Below are 24,109 nucleotides of genomic sequence, written 5' to 3'. Positions count from 1 at the left end.
GAAACTAGTCAAATATGGACAATCTCTTTTTCGATTTTGGGTCCCCAATAGTGGAGCTACAGAGAATAAAGGTAATGTGGTGGGATATGCAACACAAGTCAGACAAAAACAGGGTAGGTAGACTTCAGTTCTACTAGATAGGTGGAGGTCAGTGAAAGGTGCAATTTGGGTCAAATCCAAATGTTCTTGGCCAACACACCTTCATAATGTACAAGAGGCAGTAGGACTTTATTGATCAAGCATGGGAAGATGGGGAAAGGCTGTAATGAATGAGCATTGGACACCAACAAGCTGGAAGTCAACACCTGTGGAAGGCACCTGCAGAGGATCCAGGACAGCAGCAGCAAAGAGGAGGACTCTAGCCACAGAACATCCACCCAGGAAAGCAGTGGTGGACAGAGGGATGGTGGACAAGCCACACAGGAGCTGAACAGAAGAGCAAGATCCCATCCAAGGTGAATGAGCAGCAGTAACGGACATGGGAGGTAACCTCAAACAGCGCCCATGATTGGTCCACTCTGTCACCAGACCTCGAAATGTAAAAAACTAGAATAAAATCAAAACAAAAAGATAAGATGATAAATATCACAATAAAAGAAAATACGATTTTTATAGGCTGTGTGAATCGATTCAGTCCATTGACCAGTTCCGTAATCTGTTCTTGTCTTACCTCTCGGCATCCACTGCTCTTTTTCTTCTAATTATCCTGCCTGGTACAAAATCACATGTGCCTCATGCTGCAACGATGATGTCAAAAGAAGGTCCATGGATGCCGGAGGTAGGACTCCAGTCTGGTGGCCACCGATTACGGACCAGGCTGAGGGTCGATTTGCACCAACTCTAACCATTTTTAATCAAGATTTTCCCTGAATATCATGTTTCTACTTTAAGTATAAGTGATGCAATCACGTTCACATACCAGCGGTTTCCACGCTGACTTTGTATTTCCCGGGGCTCTGTAATTACGTTTATTTGTGGGATGCACATGGGTGGGAATGTGACAGGAAGGGTTTCCCGTCATTACTGAGTAGGAGGGAAGAAAATCATGTTTAGGCCTATCTTCAGTTGTAGACAGGTGGAGGTCAGAGAAAGGTACAATTTGGGTCAAATCCAAATGGTCTTGGCCAAATGCACCTCCTTTATATACAGGATGCAGTAGGACTTTATTGCTCAAGCATGGGAAGATGGGGAAAGGCTGTAACGAATGAGCAATGGCCACCGACAAGCTGGAAGTCAACACCTGTGGACGGCACCTGCAGAGGATCCAGGAGAGCAGCAGCAAAGAGGAGGACTCTAGCCACAGAACACCCACCCAAGAAAGCAGTGGTGGACAGAGGGATAGTGGACATGAACAAGCCACACAGGGGAGCGGTATAGAAGAGCAAGATCCCATCCAAGGTGAATGAGCAGCAGGAACGGACATGGGAGCTAACCTCAAACAACCCCCATGATTGGTCCACTTTGTCACCAAACCTCGAAACTTTAAAAACTGGAGTAAAGACGAAACAAAAAGATAAGATGGTGAATATCACAATAAAATGAATACAATTTTTATAGTCTGTGTGAATCGATTCAGTCCATCGACCAGTTCCGTAATCTGTACTTCTCTTACCTCTCGGCATCCGGAGCTCTTCTTCGTAAAATCGGCACAAAATCACATGTGCATCACGCTACAACGGTGATGTCAAAGGAAGATGCCGGAGGTAGAACTCCAGTCTGGCGGCCACTGATTAAGGACCTGGCCGAGGGTCGATTTGCACCAACTCTAACCATTTTTAATCAAGATTTTCCCTGGATATCATGTTTCTGATTTAAGTATAAGTGATGCAATCACATTCCAGCGGTTTCCACACTGACTTTGTATTCCCCGGGGCTCTGTAATTAATGTTTTTTTTGTAGGATGCACATGGGTGGGGATGTGACAGTCAGATTTTCCAGTCATTGCTGAGTAGGAGAGAAGAAAATCTTGTTTAGGTGTATCTCAAAAGTATAATGATATGTGCAATGTAGGGAAACCTACAGCCGGTTGCAAGATGAGGTGTCCGTCCTACTGTATATAAGTATCTGTGCAGAGAAGACGGCTCCAGAAGAAGTCCTCATAAGCGGCAGAACAAGGCCATCAACACCTGCTTCTCCGTTCAATCCAAGCTTCAAGGTAAGAAAAGCTAAATTAATATTGTGACAGATCAGGTAAGGATCAATTCAGTGATAGAGAATCCCACCCTGTGACAATGGTGCCTGTTTGCAGGGGAAGATACTGGGCAGCAAGTGGACAACCAATTCTTAGGAGTTGACGTGGTGGAATCCAGAAAGTTGGTTAAAGATCTGAGCAACATTGACAAGGGACGAGTTGTATTTGGGTCAGAGCAGCTTTAAATTGAAAGGTCTTGTGGGGTCTTCTTGGTGTCCGGTGATCAATACCTATGTCCAGTAGTCCAAGGTATGGCAACCAGTGACGAGGTCAGGGGCTTCCAAAGCAAAATATACTGTACATGGGGAGCAAAGTCTTGTTTCCAGATCCCTCTGATAGCAGCTTATTCCCAGTTGGGTGAAAAGGATGGGGCATATTGTTTTTTTTGCTCTGGATAGATGCCACCTGTATTGTGTTGCTGATTTAAGTAGAGGTCAGTGCCTTTAATTGAAATTAGGTTTCTCTAAATAAAAATGATGAATTCATGAAATTGCCACTTGTTCTAGAGTGTGTAAAAGTGGCCATGGCTGCCCATCACCCTGACCAGAAGGGTTTACTCACACGGGTATTTTGTCTTTTGAGCCAGACTGCAGCTCTGCTCAGGATATTAACGGAGGTCCGATTGTTTTGGGGTATTAGAAAAGTGCAATATCTCGTAGAGGAGGTCTTAATCATTAAATTCCGGTTTCTCGATCACTTCCGTCTACTAGTGCATAACACCCAGCCCCGTTGCCACCAGTGCATAGCATCTGGCCCCATCATCTCCGGTTCATAACATCTGGCCCCATTATCTCCGGTTCTTAACATCTGGCCCCATCATCTCCGGTTCTTAACATCTGGCCCCATCATCTCCGGTTCTTAACATCTGGCCCCATCATCTCCGGTTCATAACATCTGGCCCCATCATCTCCGGTTCATAACATCTGGCCCCATCATCTCCGGTTCTTAACATCTGGCCCCATCATCTCCGGTTCATAACATCTGGCCCCATCATCTCCGGTTCTTAACATCTGGCCCCATCATCTCCGGTTCATAACATCTGGCCCCATCATCTCCGGTTCATAACATCTGGCCCCATCATCTCCGGTTCTTAACATCTGGCCCCATCGCTCCCGGTGCACAATATCTGGCCCTATTGATCCCAATGCTGAAAATCCAGTCTTATCATCCCCAGTGCACAATATCTGCCCCGTTGCATAACATCTGGTCGCATGACTCCTGGTGTCTAACATCTGATCCCATCGCTCCCAGTGCGCATCATCCAGCCCCATTGCCCCTGGTATACAACATCCGGCCCCACCACCCCTGGTACACAACATCCGGCCCCACCACCCCTGGTACACAACATCCAGCCCCACCACTCCTGGTACACAACATCTGGCCCCACCACCCCTGGTACACAACATCCGGCCCCACCACTCCTGGTACACAACATCCGGCCCCACCACCCCTGGTACACAACATCCGGCCCCACCACCCCTGGTACACAACATCCGGCCCCACCACCCCTGGTACACAACATCCGGCCCCACCACCCCTGGTACACAACATCCGGCCCCACCACCCCTGGTACACAACATCCGGCCCCACCACCTCCAGTGTATGACATCTGGCCCCATCGCCCATCATCCGGTCCCATCACCCCTGGTACACAGCATCCAGCCCCACCACCTCCAGTGTATGACATCTGGCCCCATCGCCCATCATCCGGTCCCATCACCCCTGGTACACAGCATCCAGCCCCACCACCTCCAGTGTATGACATCTGGCCCCATCGCCCATCATCCGGTCCCATCACCCCTGGTACACAGCATCCAGCCCCACCACCTCCAGTGTATGACATCTGGCCCCATCGCCCATCATCCGGTCCCATCACCCCTGGTACACAACATCCAGCCCCACCACCTCCAGTGTATGACATCTGGCCCCATCGCCCATCATCCGGTCCCATCACCCCTGGTACACAACATCCAGCCCCACCACCTCCAGTGTATGACATCTGGCCCCATCGCCCATCATCCGGTCCCATCACCCCTGGTACACAACATCAAGTCCCATCGCCCCGTACGTAGCAGCATACATGGCAGCGACTAATTCATTTTGCTCTTGTATTTTAGGTTTTACAAGATGTCTGAATTTGTACTTTCTTCAGGTAAGTTTGATTTAGACAATGATGTTTGGCAAGTTCTCAAAGTAAAGAAAGAGTTAAAAAAAAGTCTATCTTTGGGAAAAATGTTTTTACTTGAATGCATGTAGTGTACGTGTGTGTTATTGAAAATGTTGCACTGTTTGGCTTTTACAGGATCTTTATTTCCCATCACATTGATGTGGTCTGTGGTTATAAATCAGCTGAGACAAGCTCAGAAAAAAACTGATAAGAGTTACAAACTCTCCTATAGGATCACACTCACTGATGGATTCTCAGTTATCTCATTCTGCAGCCGGCAATTCACAGTGCAGCACAGAGTCTGTAGAAGGCAAAATGTTTAATGAAGCCAAATTGCAAAAATGATATTAGCCCCAAAACACATGCATTTATATTAAAAGAAATTGTAAAAAAGTTGACTGGATCGCCCCGTCAGGGCAGCGGGGTACTCGGTACCAGGCCCTTCTGTTCTCAGGGGGATGTCACGGTGGCTGACCCGGTCAGTGGCCCTGGGACGTCCGTGTAAAAGGGAAAGGTCTGTTAAAGGGATAAAGAGTTTATGTTCGTGACGCCACCTGTGGTATTCGGTCAGGGTGACCGACGCTGCTTTAAGGGGTCCGCTGGGGTGATGTTATGGCAGCTAGATGGTGTAGCTTCCCACAGGTGAAGTATATCCCCAGGGCTTCCCAGTGTGTAGATGGTGGTATGGTGAGAGGTGCAGAGAAGAACGAGGACACATGGTTGCAGTCTCTTTACTGAAGACTTCAACAACCACAGTCCAGAGCACCAAACCACAGGGCAGACAGCCTGGCTGGTCTGAAGGCAAGTCCAGATTCCCCTTGTCCAGATGGAAATCAGTAGCCTTCCTCTAGTGCTGCAGTGTTGTAGTCCCTTACTAACTATGGCTTCTCATAAGGTCCTCACAGATGTTGTAGATGTTATGTCTCTCTCTCTGTCCCCCAGATAGGATAGGACAAACCCGTATGACTGGTGGCTTGAGGCGGTTAATAGGGACTCTATCATGCCCTGGCCTCTAAGCAGTCCCACCGTGCCTCCTGGGTGTAGGGGCGGACAGGTAACGTGAAATTAGCTGTCCTGCCGGTCTCTTGAGCAAGGCATAAAGGACGTTACTCCTTCGGTGTTCCGGCTACCGGGATCCTGCGCCTCAGAAGGAGGCAGCCTGTGTAGGGCTGGCCCCTCCTGATATCCACTCCTTTGCTACGCCTTCCTTGCACGCTCACTGCAATACACTTCTGCCTTCGATGTCTCTTTCTAAGAACTGCAGCTCTGAGGGCATGCACAGCTCTGTGTCCTTCTCCTTTGCTCTCTGACAGGATCCCACCCCTGCCAGGGACCAACTCACTGAGCGCAGCTCAGCCAGCAACTGACTAACTTTCCCTACAGGCAACCAGTTTTACCAATGTGGGGAGTGACCTAATAAATAAGAGCAAGGCTCCCCCTGGTGGCCTGGAGTGTGAAATGTGTTGCATGTTTGTGGTACCTGGATGCAGTTATCCTTCTTTGCCTCCAACCATAATATCACTCTCCCCGAGAGGAGAGGAGAGCAATACCACTGCAACGACCAGGACCCTGGGGAGCCGCAGGACAACCCCTTTATACCTCAAAGAAAGATTATAAAGAAGCATGGATCCTAGGTCTGGTTGGAAGGGATCAACAAAGAATTATGGTAGTTTTATGCCCAAGGTATTTTTTTTGCATAGGTCATAAAGTGTCTGGACCTTGAATAGGTGCATCACTTTTTATGTGTCCAGAATCTGACATCTTCTTTCCCTGTTTTTCCACTTTGAGCTGTAACATTTCTTTCTTCCTCCATTTCTCTGCTGCTGAGATCTTTCTTCTTGCTCACTGCATCCTCTTGTGAGATACCCGATGGCAGGGAGGGGGAGGGGGGAGATGCAGCTGCACAATCCATCACTAGAGACATGATACAATCTGACTACACAGAAGATGGTTTGTGGCAGATTTTCCATCCTTTATATTGGAATCAGCATTTTACCAAATCTGGTCCACTTGCTGTGCAAAAATCCTGTAGTGCAAATTCGTAAAGTGCACCATGACAATACAGGCTGTGGATCCCACCAATTGCAATGAATGGGGTGAAAAGTTTCAACAACTCTACATGTTACAATCAGTAACAGAATGTTGCCATAAATCCTGATTGAATTTTGCTACAAGGAGTCTGTAAAAAGAGAACACATTGTCACGACTCTATTGTCAGGTGGCCAGGGGCTCCTTCCCTATCCCTAACGCTGTGGGTGCCCTAGCTCTCCCTGTTCCCTAGAATACTTCTGATGGTGAAGATGCTGGGGCCACGTGCCTTGCCTTAGCTCCTGAATCCGCCCTCAGTCTGTACCCTTCCCCCACCAAGGAAATTTGGGAGTAGTAGTGTACCGTAATACACCAACCAGACTAACAAGGCAAAACGAACAGGGATAGCGAAAAGTACCAAACATACAAATATACTCACATAAACAACAGAGGTAAATGTCGAGGAGTGGCAACCAAACCAAAGAGGAGAAGAAAGGGAATTATCATACACTCAAAGCCCAGCAACAGTCACAGATAAATCCACCAAATGCCTTCTCCAATAATAAACCACAACATCCTCCAGCCATGCAGCATAAGCTAACTCTGACAATGAGTGCTAGCCAGGGCCCAGATTATATAGGAGAGGGGAGCAGCTAACAGTGAACAGCTGAGAACCTTAATGCAGGAGAGCTTCCAGAAGCTCTCAACTGAGAAGATAACCCCTGCACTTCCAAAATAAATTTGCATTGTTTAATATGAAGGTGAAGTGCTTCTAATCAGTGCAAAAGTAGGAGAAATCAGACGCTGTGGTCTTCTGGCTCCTCTGTCGCGTTAACCCCTTGACACATATACCTAGAATAACAAGGCCACTTTTTCTTCCAAAAATCAGCATATCTGTTTTCTGTTGTGTCGGCAGACTCAACCCTATTAAAGTCACTGGGGCTGTGGGACAGGTTTGGTCCTTTTTTTTGAAAAAATAAAAAAAGTAAATGGTCAACAGCTGAATTCTATCCTGCGATAGGTTTTGGCATTCCTAAATAGACGAGAAACGAGTAATTTGGCATCATCTGGCTATCAGCCGCTCGTCTTACAGACACCGTTGTAGTTTTACTCTTTCAAATCAATATTTTTTTTTTATCTGATTCAGATCCATTTACATGGGAAAAAGGTTTCGTCAAGATTGTGAAAATACAACTGAACATCCGAAATTTTCAGAACGAGCTTCTCGTCGCGAACCCAGACACGAACGACGCTCGTTTTCAGACATATGCAGATGCTGAAGGTAAATGACAGATGTCTGGTGCTTCAAAAAGAAAACTGGAGAAAGAAAATAAAATGAAATCTGTTATAATAATGTTTGGAACAATTGGGATTATGCATCAATTACGTATTAGTAGAGATTTGAAACTTTAGTTATAGAAATATAGGTTTACTAAAAGGTTATAGCAAGGCGTTTTCCTTCACACTGGGCGTTTTTGCAGTGTTTTTTTTTTTTTATGTTTTTTTTATGCAACTTTTCAGCTGCGTTTTACAGTACCAGCAAAGTGTATGACATTTCAGAAATCTCATGCACGCACGTTGGTTTCATTGTCATCAGGATTTTGTGCTTTGCATGGTTTTTTTGCACAATGGAGCAGGTCACTTATTTGAGCATTTTTCACCCATTGAAATGAATCGGTGAAAAAAAAAAACGCCGAAAAAAAATACAACAAAAATGCAGATATCAGGTTTTGCTGCAAGGCCTCTGTTGGATCCAAACAAAAAAAAAAAGGGGGTAGGGCACCACTGTAAATAATTGCTGGCATCTCCTATAGCCAGTAAACCATGTACATACAAAATGACAAGCTATATAGAATGGGATCACCAGACCAGATCACATTATTACAAAAAAAAACTTTATTGATGAAAAACTACACATGAAAATACACACAAAAACATTATAAAAAGTCAAAAAGACTATAACCATGATCAACCCCATCAGGAACCGCATGAGAAATATAATCTAAAAATTAGCATTGCTCGGGATAAAAGAAGAATAATCAAATTATTTTACAAAAAAATCCCCACAGTAAGAAAATGCCAACACATAATGATGCCAATGATGTATGTTAATGTGAGAGTAAGGCTACCTAGATGAGCAAAAGATCCATGCTCCTGCTGGGGAGAATATGCTCAACGCGTTTCGCCACTGGCTTGTGGCTTCCTCAGGGGCAAATGCAAGAAAAATGTGCAGCAACGTATTCTGTGTTGATTTCTCTCTCTCTGCATTATTTTTGCTCGAGTTGTTTTTAGGGGGTGTTGGTTTATCGGTCATGTTACATATATGTATTTTGTTGTTTGTTTTTGAAGTGGAATAAAGGTTAGTGGATGTGCAGACCATCATTAGTCTAGTCTTTTTCTTTTGCTCATCCATTCCTCCACAGACTAGGTGTTGCACTCCATTTTCTAATATAAGTATTGATATAATGGTGATAGTAGTGCACCCCATACATCTTGGTGTTGCCAGTGTCAAAAAAAAAATGACAAATAAAAGAATAAAGAATCCTAAGTAAAAAAACAAAAAAAAATAAAAAGTGTTTAACTTTTTCTACACATTATCTCTAATGTTGCCAAAAATGGTTCTATTAACAATACATCTTTTTTCCTACTAAAGACAAAACAAAAAATATGTATTGTGAAATGGGGCAATGAAAAAAAAAAAGTATCAAGCTGAGGTTTAAAAGTCCATTTTTAGTCTCTTTTTGTTATGTCTCAGTAGACTTTCCTTGGATGACAAAGCTGAACGCCTCACCTTACTTTGGTGCCCACGACTGCTGGCGCTGAGCAAATCTATCAACGTTAATTTTGCCGTTGAGCAATCTTCCTGTTTTTGCCCTGTATTTCCTGATATATCCATCCACAATGGCTGAAATTAGATATTTATATCCTGATTTCATCATCTTTTTTACTCATATGGGGAAATAATAACAATAATTGATAGAAGAGGAATCTTCCGTCTCCAAAACAACAACAAGTTCTCACAGATTTGTTCACCTTTTTATCCCCTTTCGGCCGATGTTCATTATCTTGATACTTTATAGAAATCATTTATCTTTCTGTTTTAGATGAAAAGGCCAAATTTTATCTGGTCATATACAAAATGCTTAATGGCCAAGAGGGTGGACAACCAGTGGCCATCAGCTGCACGGTAGGCGACAAGGATTACCTTCTGTCTGCGGAAAATAACTCGGTTATTCTCAAGGTAAGATGCAACAGTAAAACGCAATTGTAATCTACACTGTATGGAGAAAAGTATGTGCCCCCTCCAGGGGTGAACCTAGCCTCTCTGCTGCCTGAGGCGAATGGAAAAATGGTGCCCCCCCCCACACACACACACACACACACACACACACACACACACACACACACACACACACAGTCCCTGCTGGAGGGGAAGAGGGAGGAGGGGGCGGACACTTGACCCCGGAGTTTTATATAAAAAAAAACAAAAAAAAAAAACTAGCAGCGCAAATCCAGTTAACCGTATATACTCGAGTATAAGCCGACCCGAGTATAAGCCGACCCCCCTAATTTTGCCACAAAAAAATGGGAAAACTTATTGACTCGAGTATAAGCCTAGGGTGGAAAATGCAGCAGCTACCGGTGAATTTCAAAAGTAAAAATAGGTACCAAGAAAAGTAAAATTAATTGAGACATCAGTAGGTTAAGTGTTTTTGAATATCCATATTGAATCAGGAGCCCCATATAATGCTCCATACAGTTTATGATGGGCTCCATAAGATGCTCCATATTAAAATATGCCCCATATAATCCTGCATAAAAGATAATAAGGGCCCCATAAGATGCTCTATAGAGATATTTGCCCCATATAATGCTGCACAAGTGTTATGGCCCCATAAGATGCTCTGCACAGCCACTTGCCCCATATAATGCTGCACAAGTGTTATGGCCCCATAAGATCCTCCGCACAGCCACTTGCCCCATTTGCTTTTGCTGCGATAAAAAAAAAAAATCACATACTCACTTCTCCGTCACTCAGGACCCTGGCACTTTTACCTGCTCCTCGTGCGGCTCCGTCTTTGGCACTGACGTTCAGCAGAGGGCGCGCACTGACTACGTCACCGCGCCCTCGGACCTGAGCGTCACAGTCAGAGGACACTGAAGACGGAGCCGCACTGGAACGAGGAGAGGTAAATATCGCACAGCGCTGCGCTCCCCCTCCCTGTATACTCACCTTCTCCTGGCGCTGCGTCCCTGCTTCTTCCACCGCTGCATCTTCTTCCTGTAATTGAGCGGTCACAGTTACCGATCATTTACAGCAATGAATATGCGGCTCCTCCCCTACGGGAGGTGGAGCCGCATACTCATTTCTGTAATGAGCGGTACCATGTGGCCGCTCAGTGCAGGAAAAATCTGCAGCGCTGGAAGAAGCAGGGACGTGCAGGGACCGCGCTGGGAGTAGGTGAGTATAATTACACCCCCGACCCCCGGGTATGACTCGAGTATAAGCCGAGAGGGGAACTTTCAGCCCCAAAAAATGGGCTGAAAATCTCGGCTTATACTCGAGTATATATGGGTACTACAGAATCTGCCGCCCCCTCTCTTCTGCCGCCTGAGCCAAAGAGCTCAAATCGCCTAATGGTAGCAGCGTCACTGGCCCCCTCCACATTCCACCTCCCATCCTACATCCATAGACATTAATACGGAATCGCTCCTTTGCAGATTTCTTTTTTGTGCCCACTCTTCTGGGAAGGATTTGTATAGGATTTGGAGATGTCTGTGGGAATTTTTGCTCCTTCATCCAGAAAAGGATTTGTAAGGTCAAACCCTGATATTAGGAAGAAGCCAGGATCATAATTTCCAATCTAGGTCATCCCAAAAGTGTTGGGTGAGGTTCATCAGACTCTAGATAGAGAAGTGTGATCTGCTACTACACAGAACATATCTCCTCCAGAGTCCAGTGGTGGCGGCTTTACACTACTCCATCCAACTATCGGCATTGTGCTTGGTGATACACGGCTGCATACAGCTGCTCGGGCATGAAGCTCCTGGTGGGGGTGCAGTGTTTGTGCTGATGTTAATACCAGAGGGGGTCTAAACTCAGCAGTTATGGAGTCAGCAGGGCGGTAGTGACTTTTCTGCCCTCTGCTCCTCAGCACTCTGCCTCCCCCCCCCCCCCCCCCTGCCCTGTAATGTTACGGGGTCTCCACTTTGTGGCTGAGTTGCTGCGATTCCTTCCAGCTCTCAATAATATCACTCACTCACAGGTGATGGGGGAAGATTTAGGAGGAAAAAATGTAATGAACGGACTTGTTACCCCAGTGGCAGATGGCTTGGCAAGGAGCCGAATGTTGTGTATCGGGGAGCGATGGGGCTGGATGTTGTGCACCGGGGGGGTGATGGGGCCGGATGTTGTGCACCGGGCAGCGATAGGGCTGGATGTTGTGCACCGGGCAGCGATGGGGCCGGATGTTGTGCATTAGGCCTGAATGTTGTGCACCGGGCAGCGATGGGGCCGGATGTTGTACATTAGGCCTCAATGTTGTGCACCGGGCAGCGATGGGGCCGGATGTTGTGCATTAGGCCTGAATGTTGTGCATCGGGCAGCGGTGGGGCCGGATGTTGTACATTAGGCCTGAATGTTGTGCATCGGGCAGCGGTGGGGCCGGATGTTGTACATTAGGCCCGAATGTTGTGCACCGGGCAGCGATGGGGCCGGATGTTGTGCATTAGGCCTGAATGTTGTGCACCGGGCAGCGATGGGGCCGGATGTTGTACATTAGGCCTGAATGTTGTGCATCGGGCAGTGATGGGGCCGGATGTTGTACATTAGGCCCGAATGTTGTGCACCGGGCAGTGATGGGGCTGGATGTTGTACATTAGGCCCGAATGTTGTGCATTTGGGCCAAATGTTGTGCACTAGGAGACAATGGTGCTGTATGTTGTGCACCGGGAGGTGATAGGGCTGGATGCTGTGCATCGGGGGTTGATGTGGCTGGATCTTGTAGTGTGGGGGGTAATGGGACCAGATGTATGTTGGGAGCAAAAGGTCGGAAGTTGTGAACCGGGGGTGATGGGGCAGGATGTTGTGCATTGGGAAAAAAGGGCCGGATGTTGTGCATTGGGAGGCAGTAGGGCCTCATGGAGGTCATCTCCAATCCCTAGGATTAAGAGGTTGGGATCTATTTGGTGAAATTGCATCATATTTTTAAAATTTATAACCAAAGGTCAATGATCCCGCTCTTCCTATTATATAATGAATTTTCCAGGCCCTGCAACGCTTAGAAAGAACCCCAAAAGTTTCATTTTTAGGTGGGGTTAGCATAAGCCATGGGAAATTGGTGTTAAGTATGAATTAACCGTGTACCATGACGGTCGCCACATGGACAGGGTTGACTTTTTTCCTCTGCAGAGATATTGAAAATTACAAGGGATTGATACAAAATTGTATAATGTACATTATTTGCCAAAACCGCAATACCCCTATAAGGAAAAAAAAAAAAGGGGGACTCCGGCGAGCGTGTATCACTATCTAAGTAATATCCAAATTTCAATTTTAGGAAAGTGAAGTGCCAGAATTAATCCCATCGGTGAGCAGAGAATTCCTCTTCTACATAAGAGGCACCGTTCTATCAAACATAACTTTCGAGTCATCGGTGGAGCCCGGATTTTTCCTCGCGAGTAATGAAGACGACTCCAGTCTGATATTAATGCCCCACTCCGAAGAGGAACCTGAAAGCTCGGCAAAATTGCACTTAGGTAAAAAACAAACAAACATTGCCTACCATTTTCTCAATTGTCTTTTCCAAACGGTTTTGTGAAAGGAAATAGAAGCTCGGAATATGTAAATATGGAAAACGTATAACTACAAGGAGAGACCTAGACATGTAAAAGAAGAAATAATGAAACGGACAGAAGTCCAACTCGGGAATCAGCTGCTTGATTTGGGCAATTTTTGAAGCTTTCCATAGAAATGAATGGAGAGAGACTGCGCTCATCCCGACCATGGCCTTGGGATAGATGCTGTTCATAAAAGGGGGAATCCATCATGTATCAGATATTTATAGTACTGTATTGTATTAGATCCTGTGTTATCTTTATATAGAGGTGTTATCTGTCATTGTACAGGAGGAGGAGGTGAGCTGTGACATCGCCTATTGTGAATGGTGGATCCTGTGTTATCTGCTGTATATAAAAGGTGTTATCAGTCATTGTACAGGAGGAGGAGGAGGTGAGCTGTGACATCACCTATTGTGAATGGTAGATCCTGTGTTATCTACTGTATATAGAGGAGTTATCAGTCATTGTACATTAGGAGGAGGTGAGCTGTGACATCACCTATTGTGAATGGTGGATCCTGTGTTATCTGCTGTATATAAAAGGTGTTATCAGTCATTGTACAGGAGGAGGAGGTGAGCTGTGACATCATCTATTGTGAATGGTGGATCCTGTGTTATCTGCTGTATATAAAAGGTGTTATCAGTCATTGTACAGGAGGAGGAGGTGAGCTGTGACATCATCTATTGTGAATGGTGGATCCTGTGTTATCTACTGTATATAAAGGTGTTATCAGTCATTGTACAGGAGGAGGAGGTGAGCTGTGACATCACCTATTGTGAATGGTGGATTCTGTGTTATCTACTTTACATAGAGGTGTTATCAGCCATTGTACAGGAGGAGGAGGAGAGCTGTGACATCACCAATTGTGAATGGTGGATCCTGTGTGATCTACTGTATATAGAGGTGTTATCAGTCATTGTACAGGAGGAGGAGGTGAGCTGTGACATCACCTATTGTGAATGGTAGATCCTGTGTTATCTACTGTATATAGAGGAGTTATCAGTCATTGTACAGGAGGAGGAGGTGAGCTGTGACATCACCTATTGTGAATGGTGGATCCTGTGTTATCTGCTGTATATAAAAGGTGTTATCAGTCATTGTACAGGAGGAGGAGGTGAGCTGTGACATCACCTATTGTGAATGGTGGATCCTGTGTTATCTACTGCATATAGAGATGTTATCAGCCATTGTACAGGAGGAGGTGAGCTGTGACATCACCAATTGAGAATGGTGGATCCTGTGTGATCTACTGTATATAGAGGTGTTATCAGTCATTGTACAGGAGGAGGAGGTGAGCTGTGGCATCACCTATTGTGAATGGTGGATCCTGTGTTATCTGCTGTATATAAAAGGTGTTATCAGTCATTGTACAGGAGGAGGAGGTGAGCTGTGACATCATCTATTGTGAATGGTGGATCCTGTGTTATCTACTGTATATAAAGGTGTTATCAGTCATTGTACAGGAGAAGGAGGTGAGCTGTGACATCACCTATTGTGAATGGTGGATCCTGTGTTATCTACTGTATATAGAGGTGTTATTAGTCATTGTACAGGAGGAGGAGGAGGTGAGCTGTGATATCACCTATTGTGAATGGTGGATCCTGTGTTATCTACTGTACATAGAGGTGTTATCAGTCATTGTACAGGAGGAGGAGGTGAGCTGTGACATCACCTATTGTGAATGGTAGATCCTGTGTTATCTACTGTATATAGAGGAGTTATCAGTCATTGTACATTAGGAGGAGGTGAGCTGTGACATCACCTATTGTGAATGGTGGATCCTGTGTTATCTGCTGTATATAAAAGGTGTTATCAGTCATTGTACAGGAGGAGGAGGTGAGCTGTGACATCATCTATTGTGAATGGTGGATCCTGTGTTATCTGCTGTATATAAAAGGTGTTATCAGTCATTGTACAGGAGGAGGAGGTGAGCTGTGACATCATCTATTGTGAATGGTGGATCCTGTGTTATCTACTGTATATAAAGGTGTTATCAGTCATTGTACAGGAGGAGGAGGTGAGCTGTGACATCACCTATTGTGAATGGTGGATCCTGCGTTATCTACTGTATATAGAGGAGTTATCAGTCATTGTACAGGAGGAGGAGGTGAGCTGTGACATCACCTATTGTGAATGGTCGATCCTGTGTTATCTACTGTATATAGAGGTGTTATCAGTCATTATACAGGAGGAGGAGGTGAGCTGTGATATCACCTATTGTGAATGGTGGATCCTGTGTCATCTATTGTATATAGAGAAGTTATCATTCGTGCCTGATATAACTTTTCTGCAGTCATTTTATTATCTCTACAGAGGTATCAGCCTAATATCAGTTTTTGTGGCCAAAGTAAAAATTTCAGCGTATTTTTTTAATGCCTATTATCAATTTTTAAAACAGTAAAAAAAACAACTTCATCAATAATGTTTAAAAAGTATTTATAACAAATAATAATTAAAAAGTCAATTTTCTGATGAGACCCGATGCCTTTATTAGAAATAGTAATAGTGGGAGTTGTTGAGATCTTAAAATGAAATATGATGTAATTCTGATCAGGTTTTATTTGCCTATTACAGGATCTATTACGTTCACAGAGATGACCCCATTAGACAAAATCATGAAAAAAATCCCATATAATTTTTGGAACATCCGCATAGACATTAACAATTCCGGGCAGGAGTCGTCTGCTGCTTTTTTTGAGGAAAGTGAAGATACAGGTGGGTTCTTTCTATTTTCTCTGCATCTTTGGTTTGTATTCAGTAAGGTTCGCTTTTTTTCTCAGAAACGAGGCTTCTTTTCTTGGTGCAGATCCATAGATATTTCAGACCTTTTTGCCACCTTCTTGCTTTTCTCCTTGGGATGACATTTTTTCCTGTGTAGTCCACTTGGGCCCTGGGGGAGAGGAAGTCCTTGGCTGCTCTGCTCCCTTAAGGCCCTTTCATACTGTTCTTTCCCACATTCATTGGTCCCATCGGGGCTTAGGTCTGGTCCCCCCGGAATGCGTTTCGGCCGATGGTGTCATTGACAATAATGGTGCAGATAGTTACCGTGTGCCCTGTCGTTCATCATTTTTGGCCAACGTAAGCCACAACGGGGCCACTAACGTTGGGATTGCACCAAACTGACCAAGGCAATCTCAGAGTATATTCACCCTTTTATGATAACCATCTTAGTATTTATTAGAGCTCCTCTGGCTTTTGTGACCTGTTGTTCCTCTGGCTGTTGTGACATGCTGCATATGGTGCACAGCCAAGGACCAACTTTTTACAGCATTCTTGAGGAATCTTAGCCCGTTCCTCATGGACAGTGGCCTTCACCTTCAGGTCATTAATATTCTTGGATTCGCTGCTTCATCTTCAAATCAAAACCAAAGATTTTCTAAGGGGTTGAAGTCCGGCAATTTTGGCGGCCACTCCCGGACTTCTTCTGAAACCAAGACTTTGGTGGACTTTCAGGCTTGCTGGGATCCTTTCTCTGTTGGAAGGTCTGATGGTGCCCATGCTTTAGCTCCCTCGGTCCAGGTGCGTTGGTGTCAGGGCACTTCGTGGTAGACATTGTAAGTAGGAGCTAGCCCTATAAATGGTGGTACTCTCCGGTGGCACGTTATCACACGTTTATTTTTCTAGACCATTTTAACTTCTTTTTTTTTTTGCAATTACAGAACTTTTTCATCTACTCAGCGTGTTCAAGCCGGTTTTATCTACCCAGATCATCCCTTTTCATATCCAGAATCACATGAAGGAGTTCCTTGTTGCCGACCCAGAAAAAAACATTGTAACTTTCGAGTCAAATGGACACGAAAAAGGTATTCCGCTGGTTTACACATTGACTAGATCGAGAACTCCTAGAAATACCAAAGGGGTTGTCCAGGACTCAGAATAGGTCATCAAAATCAGATTGGTGGTGGGCCAACAACACTCATCACCTGTGCAGCATGCAAACGGAGGGAACCAGAACTCAACAGCGCCGCACACCATGCAGTGGCCATTATCGGTACTGCAACTCGTCTCTTATTAGGCCACATTGACGTTCAGTATTTGGTCAGTATATTACACCAGTATTTTGGTAGTCGAACAATCAGAGGACAGCTATCATAGAAACACGTCACCACTTTTGCATTTTTCACCCACTCCTAGTTTTGACTTACAAATACTGATGTAAAATACTGAACGTGTGAACTTGGCCTAATGGGAGATAAGCTGCGGTACTCTGTCTTGGGTTTGAACACTGCGTACATCTGACCCCAAGAGCTGCTGAACAGCTGATCATGTTGGTGACAAGTATTGGTACCCCATCAATCTGATGTAAAAAGTGATCAATTATTTTAGGAATTTAATGCAGAAATACACTGATTTTTAGAGTGCCAGTATATTACATGAGGTTTACAGCACAAGTGTGAAGAAGGAGAACTTCATTTCTCCATCTTCTCCATTGTCTCTGTGCACGTACATTGCACTGCATAGACTTGTACCGGTGCACGTGATCAGATAATTAGATGCACTCTCTGCATGCTGCAATTGTTTTCTCATGCACTGCCCCATAGAATACAAAGGGGCAGAGTGCGATCCGACAAAACATTGGACGCTTGTGTGAGCGAGCCCTTAAAGTCATGAACACATGGGGAGTATCCAGCCAATTTCTTCATCTGGAAAACCCACTCACATTATGCATAAGATAAAAATGCAGCAAGTCTGGAGATTTGAAGTCTGTAAGATGCAGAGGATTTCACAATTTGCAATGCAAAAGAATAAAAATGGCAGCAAATCTGCTTCATTTGTGCAGGACGAGTCCTGTGCGCACAGAACCCTAAGCCATTAGCTCCTTCTAAACAAAGCCATCATATTTTCTCATGCAGTCGATTTAACATGATTTTTTTTTTCCCCATGAAGTATCTGCAGAAAAATTCAAATTCACATATTTAAAATTCACATATTTAATTGTATTTTTTTTGTTGTTGCAAATTTGCATTGGAAAAGGGAGAAATCCGCAATATATTCCGCCCAAAGAATTGACGCGCTGCAGATTTTATGATCCACATTGGTTCCTGTATTTTGCAGCAGATGTTGTGACACTGGCGCCACAGGAAAGTGCTGATCCCACTCCCGCAGCGGGGAGACCGCCCATACACGGTGATTTGCATTGTTGCGTCACATGTAGATTTTTAGGCAGATTTCACGTTTACCTTTACAAGAAAAATAAAACCTGGGGAACCCTGTATGGCACCAGTAATGGGCATAATCTCTTGGTAGTACTGTACTGTACATATGGCTGGGTAGACGTGTCGGCTGCGCACCTGGCTCTCTCCCGCTAACACCGCCCAGGACCAGGTAATAAAGATCATACCATGTTATCTGCCTTCATGTATATGGGTGCATGTGCACCTTCCTGGGGTCGAGGTTAGTGTTTTCAGGGATGGCTTTCTCCATATGTCACTTTCTTGGTTCCAGCGGCCATTCTGGATGTTTAGAGTAGTTTAAGTTCTCTGGGCCTTATTTTTCACATGTGTTTCATAGTTTAATGGGCGTGATGGAGACTTATACATCATATATCCGTTGGTTCCATGGTACAGTGTTCAGGGGTATGTAGTGTATTTTACACTTACTGTAGCCATTCCATTACTTTTTGGGTTCCCTCCCATTATCCATACTCTGTTTTTACATTTGATAGGGAGCCAGTGCGAGGCCTACACGTTTTCTATAGGGGAGTACCTATATTGTGACCTATACCATTTCCCCATCTGTGTCCTATTTTTGTCATAGTTATTTTTAATATGTATATTGAATAAAGAGTTTTGTATTTTGATTATAGTTACCCTTGTTGGTCGTTTTCTTTTGTGGTTCCCACATCTTCTCTGTACATATGGCTGGTATAGGGGCACTTCACACATATGAAGAAAAGATCTGTCAATCCAGTGGAGGTGGGCGGAGAGAACTTGGTAGGGACCGCCCCCTTGACTACTCATCAGCAGAGGTATCCTGTCCCTGTATCACCCGACAGGTTCATTTTAATATTTTAATTTTTTTTTTTTTTATAGATGAGCAATCAACGTTTTATGTGAACATGTACAGACAGAGCAGCAGCAGTGACGGATTACCGGTGGTCCTCAGCTGCAAGGTCCACAATCAGAATTACCTGATGTGTGCAGCCAGCGAGTCCGTTATCCTCAAGGTAAGATCCGGGCCACGGACTCTCTGTTTTGGCGCTTATCATCGTGGTTGTGCTCTGTCCATAGACTGCAGAGCTGTTCACGCTGTGCAGATGCAGCAGATTTTCTAAAATCTCATGTGCACACAGCAGAGATTGTCCGCAGGAGTGAATTCACCCGGGATGAGGATTCGAAATCCTCTCGTATAAAGTTATGCTGTGGTCACCCCAGATTTGTGCGGATTACCTTATTTCACAGTGAAATGCCTTATGTGCACGTACCTCAAAAATGGTGTCACATCCATAATGGTGATAAGTCTTAGGTGCGAGTCCTGCCAGTAGCCAGAATGGAGTATTTCTGGTCCCCATCCTGGCAATCTGTGGGGTCCAACCTGGTGGGACCCGCAATGATCTAAAACATATCGCCCATACAGTGGCCAGGTGATCATATGTGTAAACTGGAAACATTTTTAAACACCAACTCAAAATATGGAGTATTCACACGTTGGGGTTGATTAGAGGTGTCGATTTTCCAAAAAGCACTTAGACTATGAACAATGGATCTAACGGACTCAAGAGATCTGACAAGTGCTCCTTATAATCGCAGCTAAACATTTCCACCATGTTTTACTGAGAACCAGTCAGTGAGCGCATTCTCTGGTATCTGACACTTGTCTCTCTTGCCCTGAACCATCTTCTAGATTGATTTATGACCACATCAAAGTACAGTTTTTTAAGGTTCAGGAGAAGAGAGATAAGAGTGTGCCCACACTGTGATCTGGAGGATGTGACTCACTTCCTGCTACACTGCACCAAATACTCAGCAGTGAGGGACAGAATGAGAGGAGACTTTGATCAATAAGTTACAAATTATCCTGCATTGTTTTTTTGTTTTTATACAAAGCCATATAGCAATCTTTTCTGCTCCTCCTGCTCCAGCATTCTCACAATGATGGCAACATGCTCTGTTTGATAGGTTAAACTTTTTCATTGTGCACCTGATCGATTGAGGAGCTGGCTGGCAGACTGCTCAATTTAATAGTTCAGCCAGGCCCCTTCTACTACGCATTAGTTATTGAAATGAGCAGTCCAGCCGGTCCCTTCACTCAATCTTATCATTTGCTGAAATGCTGGACTGGAGTGGTTACTAATGATCGAGTGAAGAGCTGGACTGGAGTGGTTGCTCCTGATCTAGTGAGGAGATGGACTGGAGTGGTTGCTCCTGATCGAGTGAGGAGCTAGACTGGAGTGGTTGCTCCTGATCGAGTGAGGAGCTGGACTGGAGTGGTTGCTCCTGATCTAGTGAGAAGCTGGACTGGAGTGATTGCTCCTGATCGAGTGAGGAGCTCGGAAGGAGTGGTTGCTCATCATTGATTGAGGAGCTGGACTGGAGTGGTTACTAATGATCGAGTGAGGAGCTGGACTACAGGAATGGTTTCTCCTGATCTAGTGAGGAGCTGGACTGGAGTGATTGCTCCTGATCTAGTGAGGAGCTGGACTAGAGTGGTTACTAATGATCGAGTGAGGAGCTGGACTACAGGAATGGTTTCTCCTGATCTAGTGAGGAGCTGGACTGGAGTGATTGCTCCTGATCTAGTGAGGAGCTGGACTGGAGTGGTTACTAATGATCGAGTGAGGAGCTGGACTACAGGAATGGTTTCTCCTGATCTAGTGAGGAGCTGGACTGGAGTGATTGCTCCTGATCTAGTGAGGAGCTGGACTGGAGTGGTTGCTCCTGATCGAGTGAGGAGCATGACTGGAGTAGTTGGAGTGGTTGTTCCTGATCGAGTGAGGAGCTGGACTGAAGTGGACTGGAGTAGTTGCTCCTGATCTAGTAAGGAGCTGGACTGGAGTGATTGCTCCTGATTGAATGAGGAGCTGGGCAGGAGTGGTTGCTCCTCATTGAGTGAGGAGCTGGACTGGAGTGGTTGCTTCTGATTGAGTGAGGAGCTAGACTGGAGTAGTTGGAGTGGTTGCTCCTGATCTAGTGAGGAGCTGGACTGATTGCTCCTGATCGAGTGAGGAGCTGAACTGGAGTGGTTGCTCCAGATCGAGTGAGGAGCGGGACTGGAGTGATTGCTCCTGATCTAGTGAGGAGCTGGACTGGAGTGGTTGCTTCTGATCGAGTGAGGAGCTGGACTGTAGAAGTTGGAGTGGTTGCTCCTGATTGAATGAGGAGCTGGGCAGGAGTGGTTGCTCCTCATTGAGTGAGGAGCTGGACTGGAGTGGTTGCTTCTGATTGAGTGAGGAGCTAGACTGGAGTAGTTGGAGTGGTTGCTCCTGATCTAGTGAGGAGCTGGACTGATTGCTCCTGATCGAGTGAGGAGCTGAACTGGAGTGGTTGCTCCAGATCGAGTGAGGAGCGGGACTGGAGTGATTGCTCCTGATCTAGTGAGGAGCTGGACTGGAGTGGTTGCTTCTGATCGAGTGAGGAGCTGGACTGTAGAAGTTGGAGTGGTTGCTCCTGATTGAATGAGGAGCTGGGCAGGAGTGGTTGCTCCTCATTGAGTGAGGAGCTGGACTGGAGTAGTTGGAGTGGTTGCTCCTGATCTAGTGAGGAGCTGGGCAGGAGTGGTTGCTCCTCATTGAGTGAGGAGCTGGACTGTAGAAGTTGGAGTGGTTGCTCCTGATCTAGTGAGGAGCTGGCTGAATAACGAGATACTGGAAATAATAAGCGTATACTAGTAGCGATGTCGCTTATTACTTGCCGCACATCTGGGTGAGGACAGACCACGACTGATTCATTAATGCACTTTTTTTGTTTACACAGTTGAATGAATTGCCAGATTTAATTGAAGGAGAAAGCGAATTAATCTTCTACATGAAAGAATTTTCTCCCGGACATTCTACCGCCCGTCTTGAGCTGTCGTCAGATCGGACACTTTCCATTGCCTGCAACTTATCTGAGAAAAAGTTGATACTAAAGCAGCAGAATAACGGGGAAGTAGATGAAACCATGGAATTTACACTAGAAGACAAGACGAAAAACAAGCCAGATGCCTGAAATATGGAGCAAATACTCTCATCATCCATAATACAGATCTATCTAAAGGGTTATTTATTTTTTGGGAATTGTTTCATGTATTTTTATGTAGTGCGCTCATGACTCCCCCTGATGACTTTACTTTAATCCCCACTTTCTTTTCTAAAATAAAATTTGTATTTGACAATTTAGAAAAATACGAAGGGGGATTTTTTTTTATACCGTTCCTTTGTTATTCCTCTGGGAAATGTTCAAATAAATTGACATATACAGTGGGGCAAAAAAGTATTTAGTCAGTCAGCAATAGTGCAAGTTCCACCACTTAAAAAGATGAGAGGCGTCTGTAATTTACATCATAGGTAGACCTCAACTATGGGAGACAAACTGAGAAAAAAAAATCCAGAAAATTACATTGTCTGTTTTTTTAACATTTTATTTGCATATTATGGTGGAAAATAAGTATTTGGTCAGAAACAAAATTTCATCTCAGTACTTTGTAATATATCCTTTGTTGGCAATGACAGAGGTCAAACGTTTTCTGTAAGTCTTCACAAGGTTGCCACACACTGTTGTTGGTATGTTGGCCCATTCCTCCATGCAGATCTCCTCTAGAGCAGTGATGTTTTTGGCTTTTCGCTTGGCAACACGGACTTTCAACTCCCTCCAAAGGTTTTCTATAGGGTTGAAATCTGGAGACTGGCTAGGCCACTCCAGGACCTTGAAATGCTTCTTACGAAGCCACTCCTTCGTTGCCCTGGCGGTGTGCTTTGGATCATTGTCATGTTGAAAGACCCAACCACGTTTCATCTTCAATGCCCTTGCTGATGGAAGGAGGTTTGCACTCAAAATCTCACGATACATGGCCCCATTCATTCATTCATGTACCAGGATTAGTCGTCCTGGCCCCTTTGCAGAGAAACAGCCCCAAAGCATGATGTTTCCACCACCATGCTTTACAGTAGGTATGGTGTTTGATGGATGCAACTCAGTATTCTTTTTCCTCCAAACACGACAAGTTGTGTTTCTACCAAACAGTTCCAGTTTGTTTTCATCAGACCATAGGACATTCTCCCAAAACTCCTCTGGATCATCCAAATGCTCTCTAGCAAACTTCAGACGGGCCCGGACATGTACTGGCTTAAGCAGTGGGACACGTCTGGCACTGCAGGATCTGAGTCCATGGTGGCGTAGTGTGTTACTTATGGTAGGCCTTGTTACATTGGTCCCAGCTCTCTGCAGTTCATTCACTAGGTCCCCACGCGTGGTTCTGGGATTTTTGCTCACCGTTCTTGTGATCATTCTGACCCCACAGGGTGGGATTTTGCGTGGAGCCCCAGATCGAGGGAGATTATCAGTGGTCTTGTATGTCTTCCATTTTCTAATTATTGCTCCCACTGTTGATTTCTTCACTCCAAGCTGGTTGGCTATTGCAGATTCAGTCTTCCCAGCCTGGTGCAGGGCTACAATTTTGTTTCTGGTGTCCTTTGACAGCTCTTTGGTCTTCACCACAGTGGAGTTTGGAGTCAGACTGTTTGAGGTTGTGCACAGGTGTCTTTTTATACTGATAACAAGTTTAAACAGGTGCCATTACTACAGGTAATGAGTGGAGGAAAGAGGAGACTCTTAAAGAAGAAGTTACAGGTCTGTGAGAGCCAGAAATCTTGATTGTTTGTTTCTGACCAAATACTTATTTTCCACCATAATATGCAAATAAATTGTTAAAAATACAGACAATGTGATTTTCTGGATTTTTTTTTC

General features: G+C 44.9%; 2 protein-coding genes and 1 long non-coding RNA gene across 3 annotated transcripts in view; 2 read left to right on the top strand and 1 right to left on the bottom strand.

Annotated features, from left to right (window-relative positions):
- The window catches only part of TEX12 (testis expressed 12), a 70,646-nt gene that overhangs the window by 16,749 nt on the left and 29,788 nt on the right, over window positions 1–24,109 (bottom strand). The gene's annotated exons all lie outside the window — the stretch shown is intronic.
- LOC138652041 (uncharacterized) overlaps window positions 1–24,109 on the top strand; it is a 566,979-nt gene that overhangs the window by 541,430 nt on the left and 1,440 nt on the right. The gene's annotated exons all lie outside the window — the stretch shown is intronic.
- On the top strand, window positions 1,999–22,550 carry LOC138651821 (uncharacterized). Its single transcript, XM_069742342.1, has 9 exons — window positions 1,999–2,155; window positions 4,309–4,343; window positions 7,534–7,668; window positions 9,491–9,627; window positions 12,947–13,145; window positions 15,801–15,941; window positions 16,886–17,029; window positions 19,259–19,392; window positions 22,139–22,550. Exons 2-9 carry the CDS (start codon window positions 4,319–4,321, stop codon window positions 22,370–22,372), a joined length of 1,149 nt encoding a protein of 382 aa, XP_069598443.1. The 5' UTR covers window positions 1,999–2,155; window positions 4,309–4,318; the 3' UTR covers window positions 22,373–22,550.

This window comes from Ranitomeya imitator, chromosome 10 (genome assembly GCF_032444005.1).
Source record: "Ranitomeya imitator isolate aRanImi1 chromosome 10, aRanImi1.pri, whole genome shotgun sequence".
Lineage (NCBI taxonomy): Eukaryota > Metazoa > Chordata > Amphibia > Anura > Dendrobatidae > Ranitomeya > Ranitomeya imitator.
The sequence above is the reverse complement of the archived record's forward strand: the minus strand, read 5'-3'. Positions and strand labels throughout refer to the sequence as shown.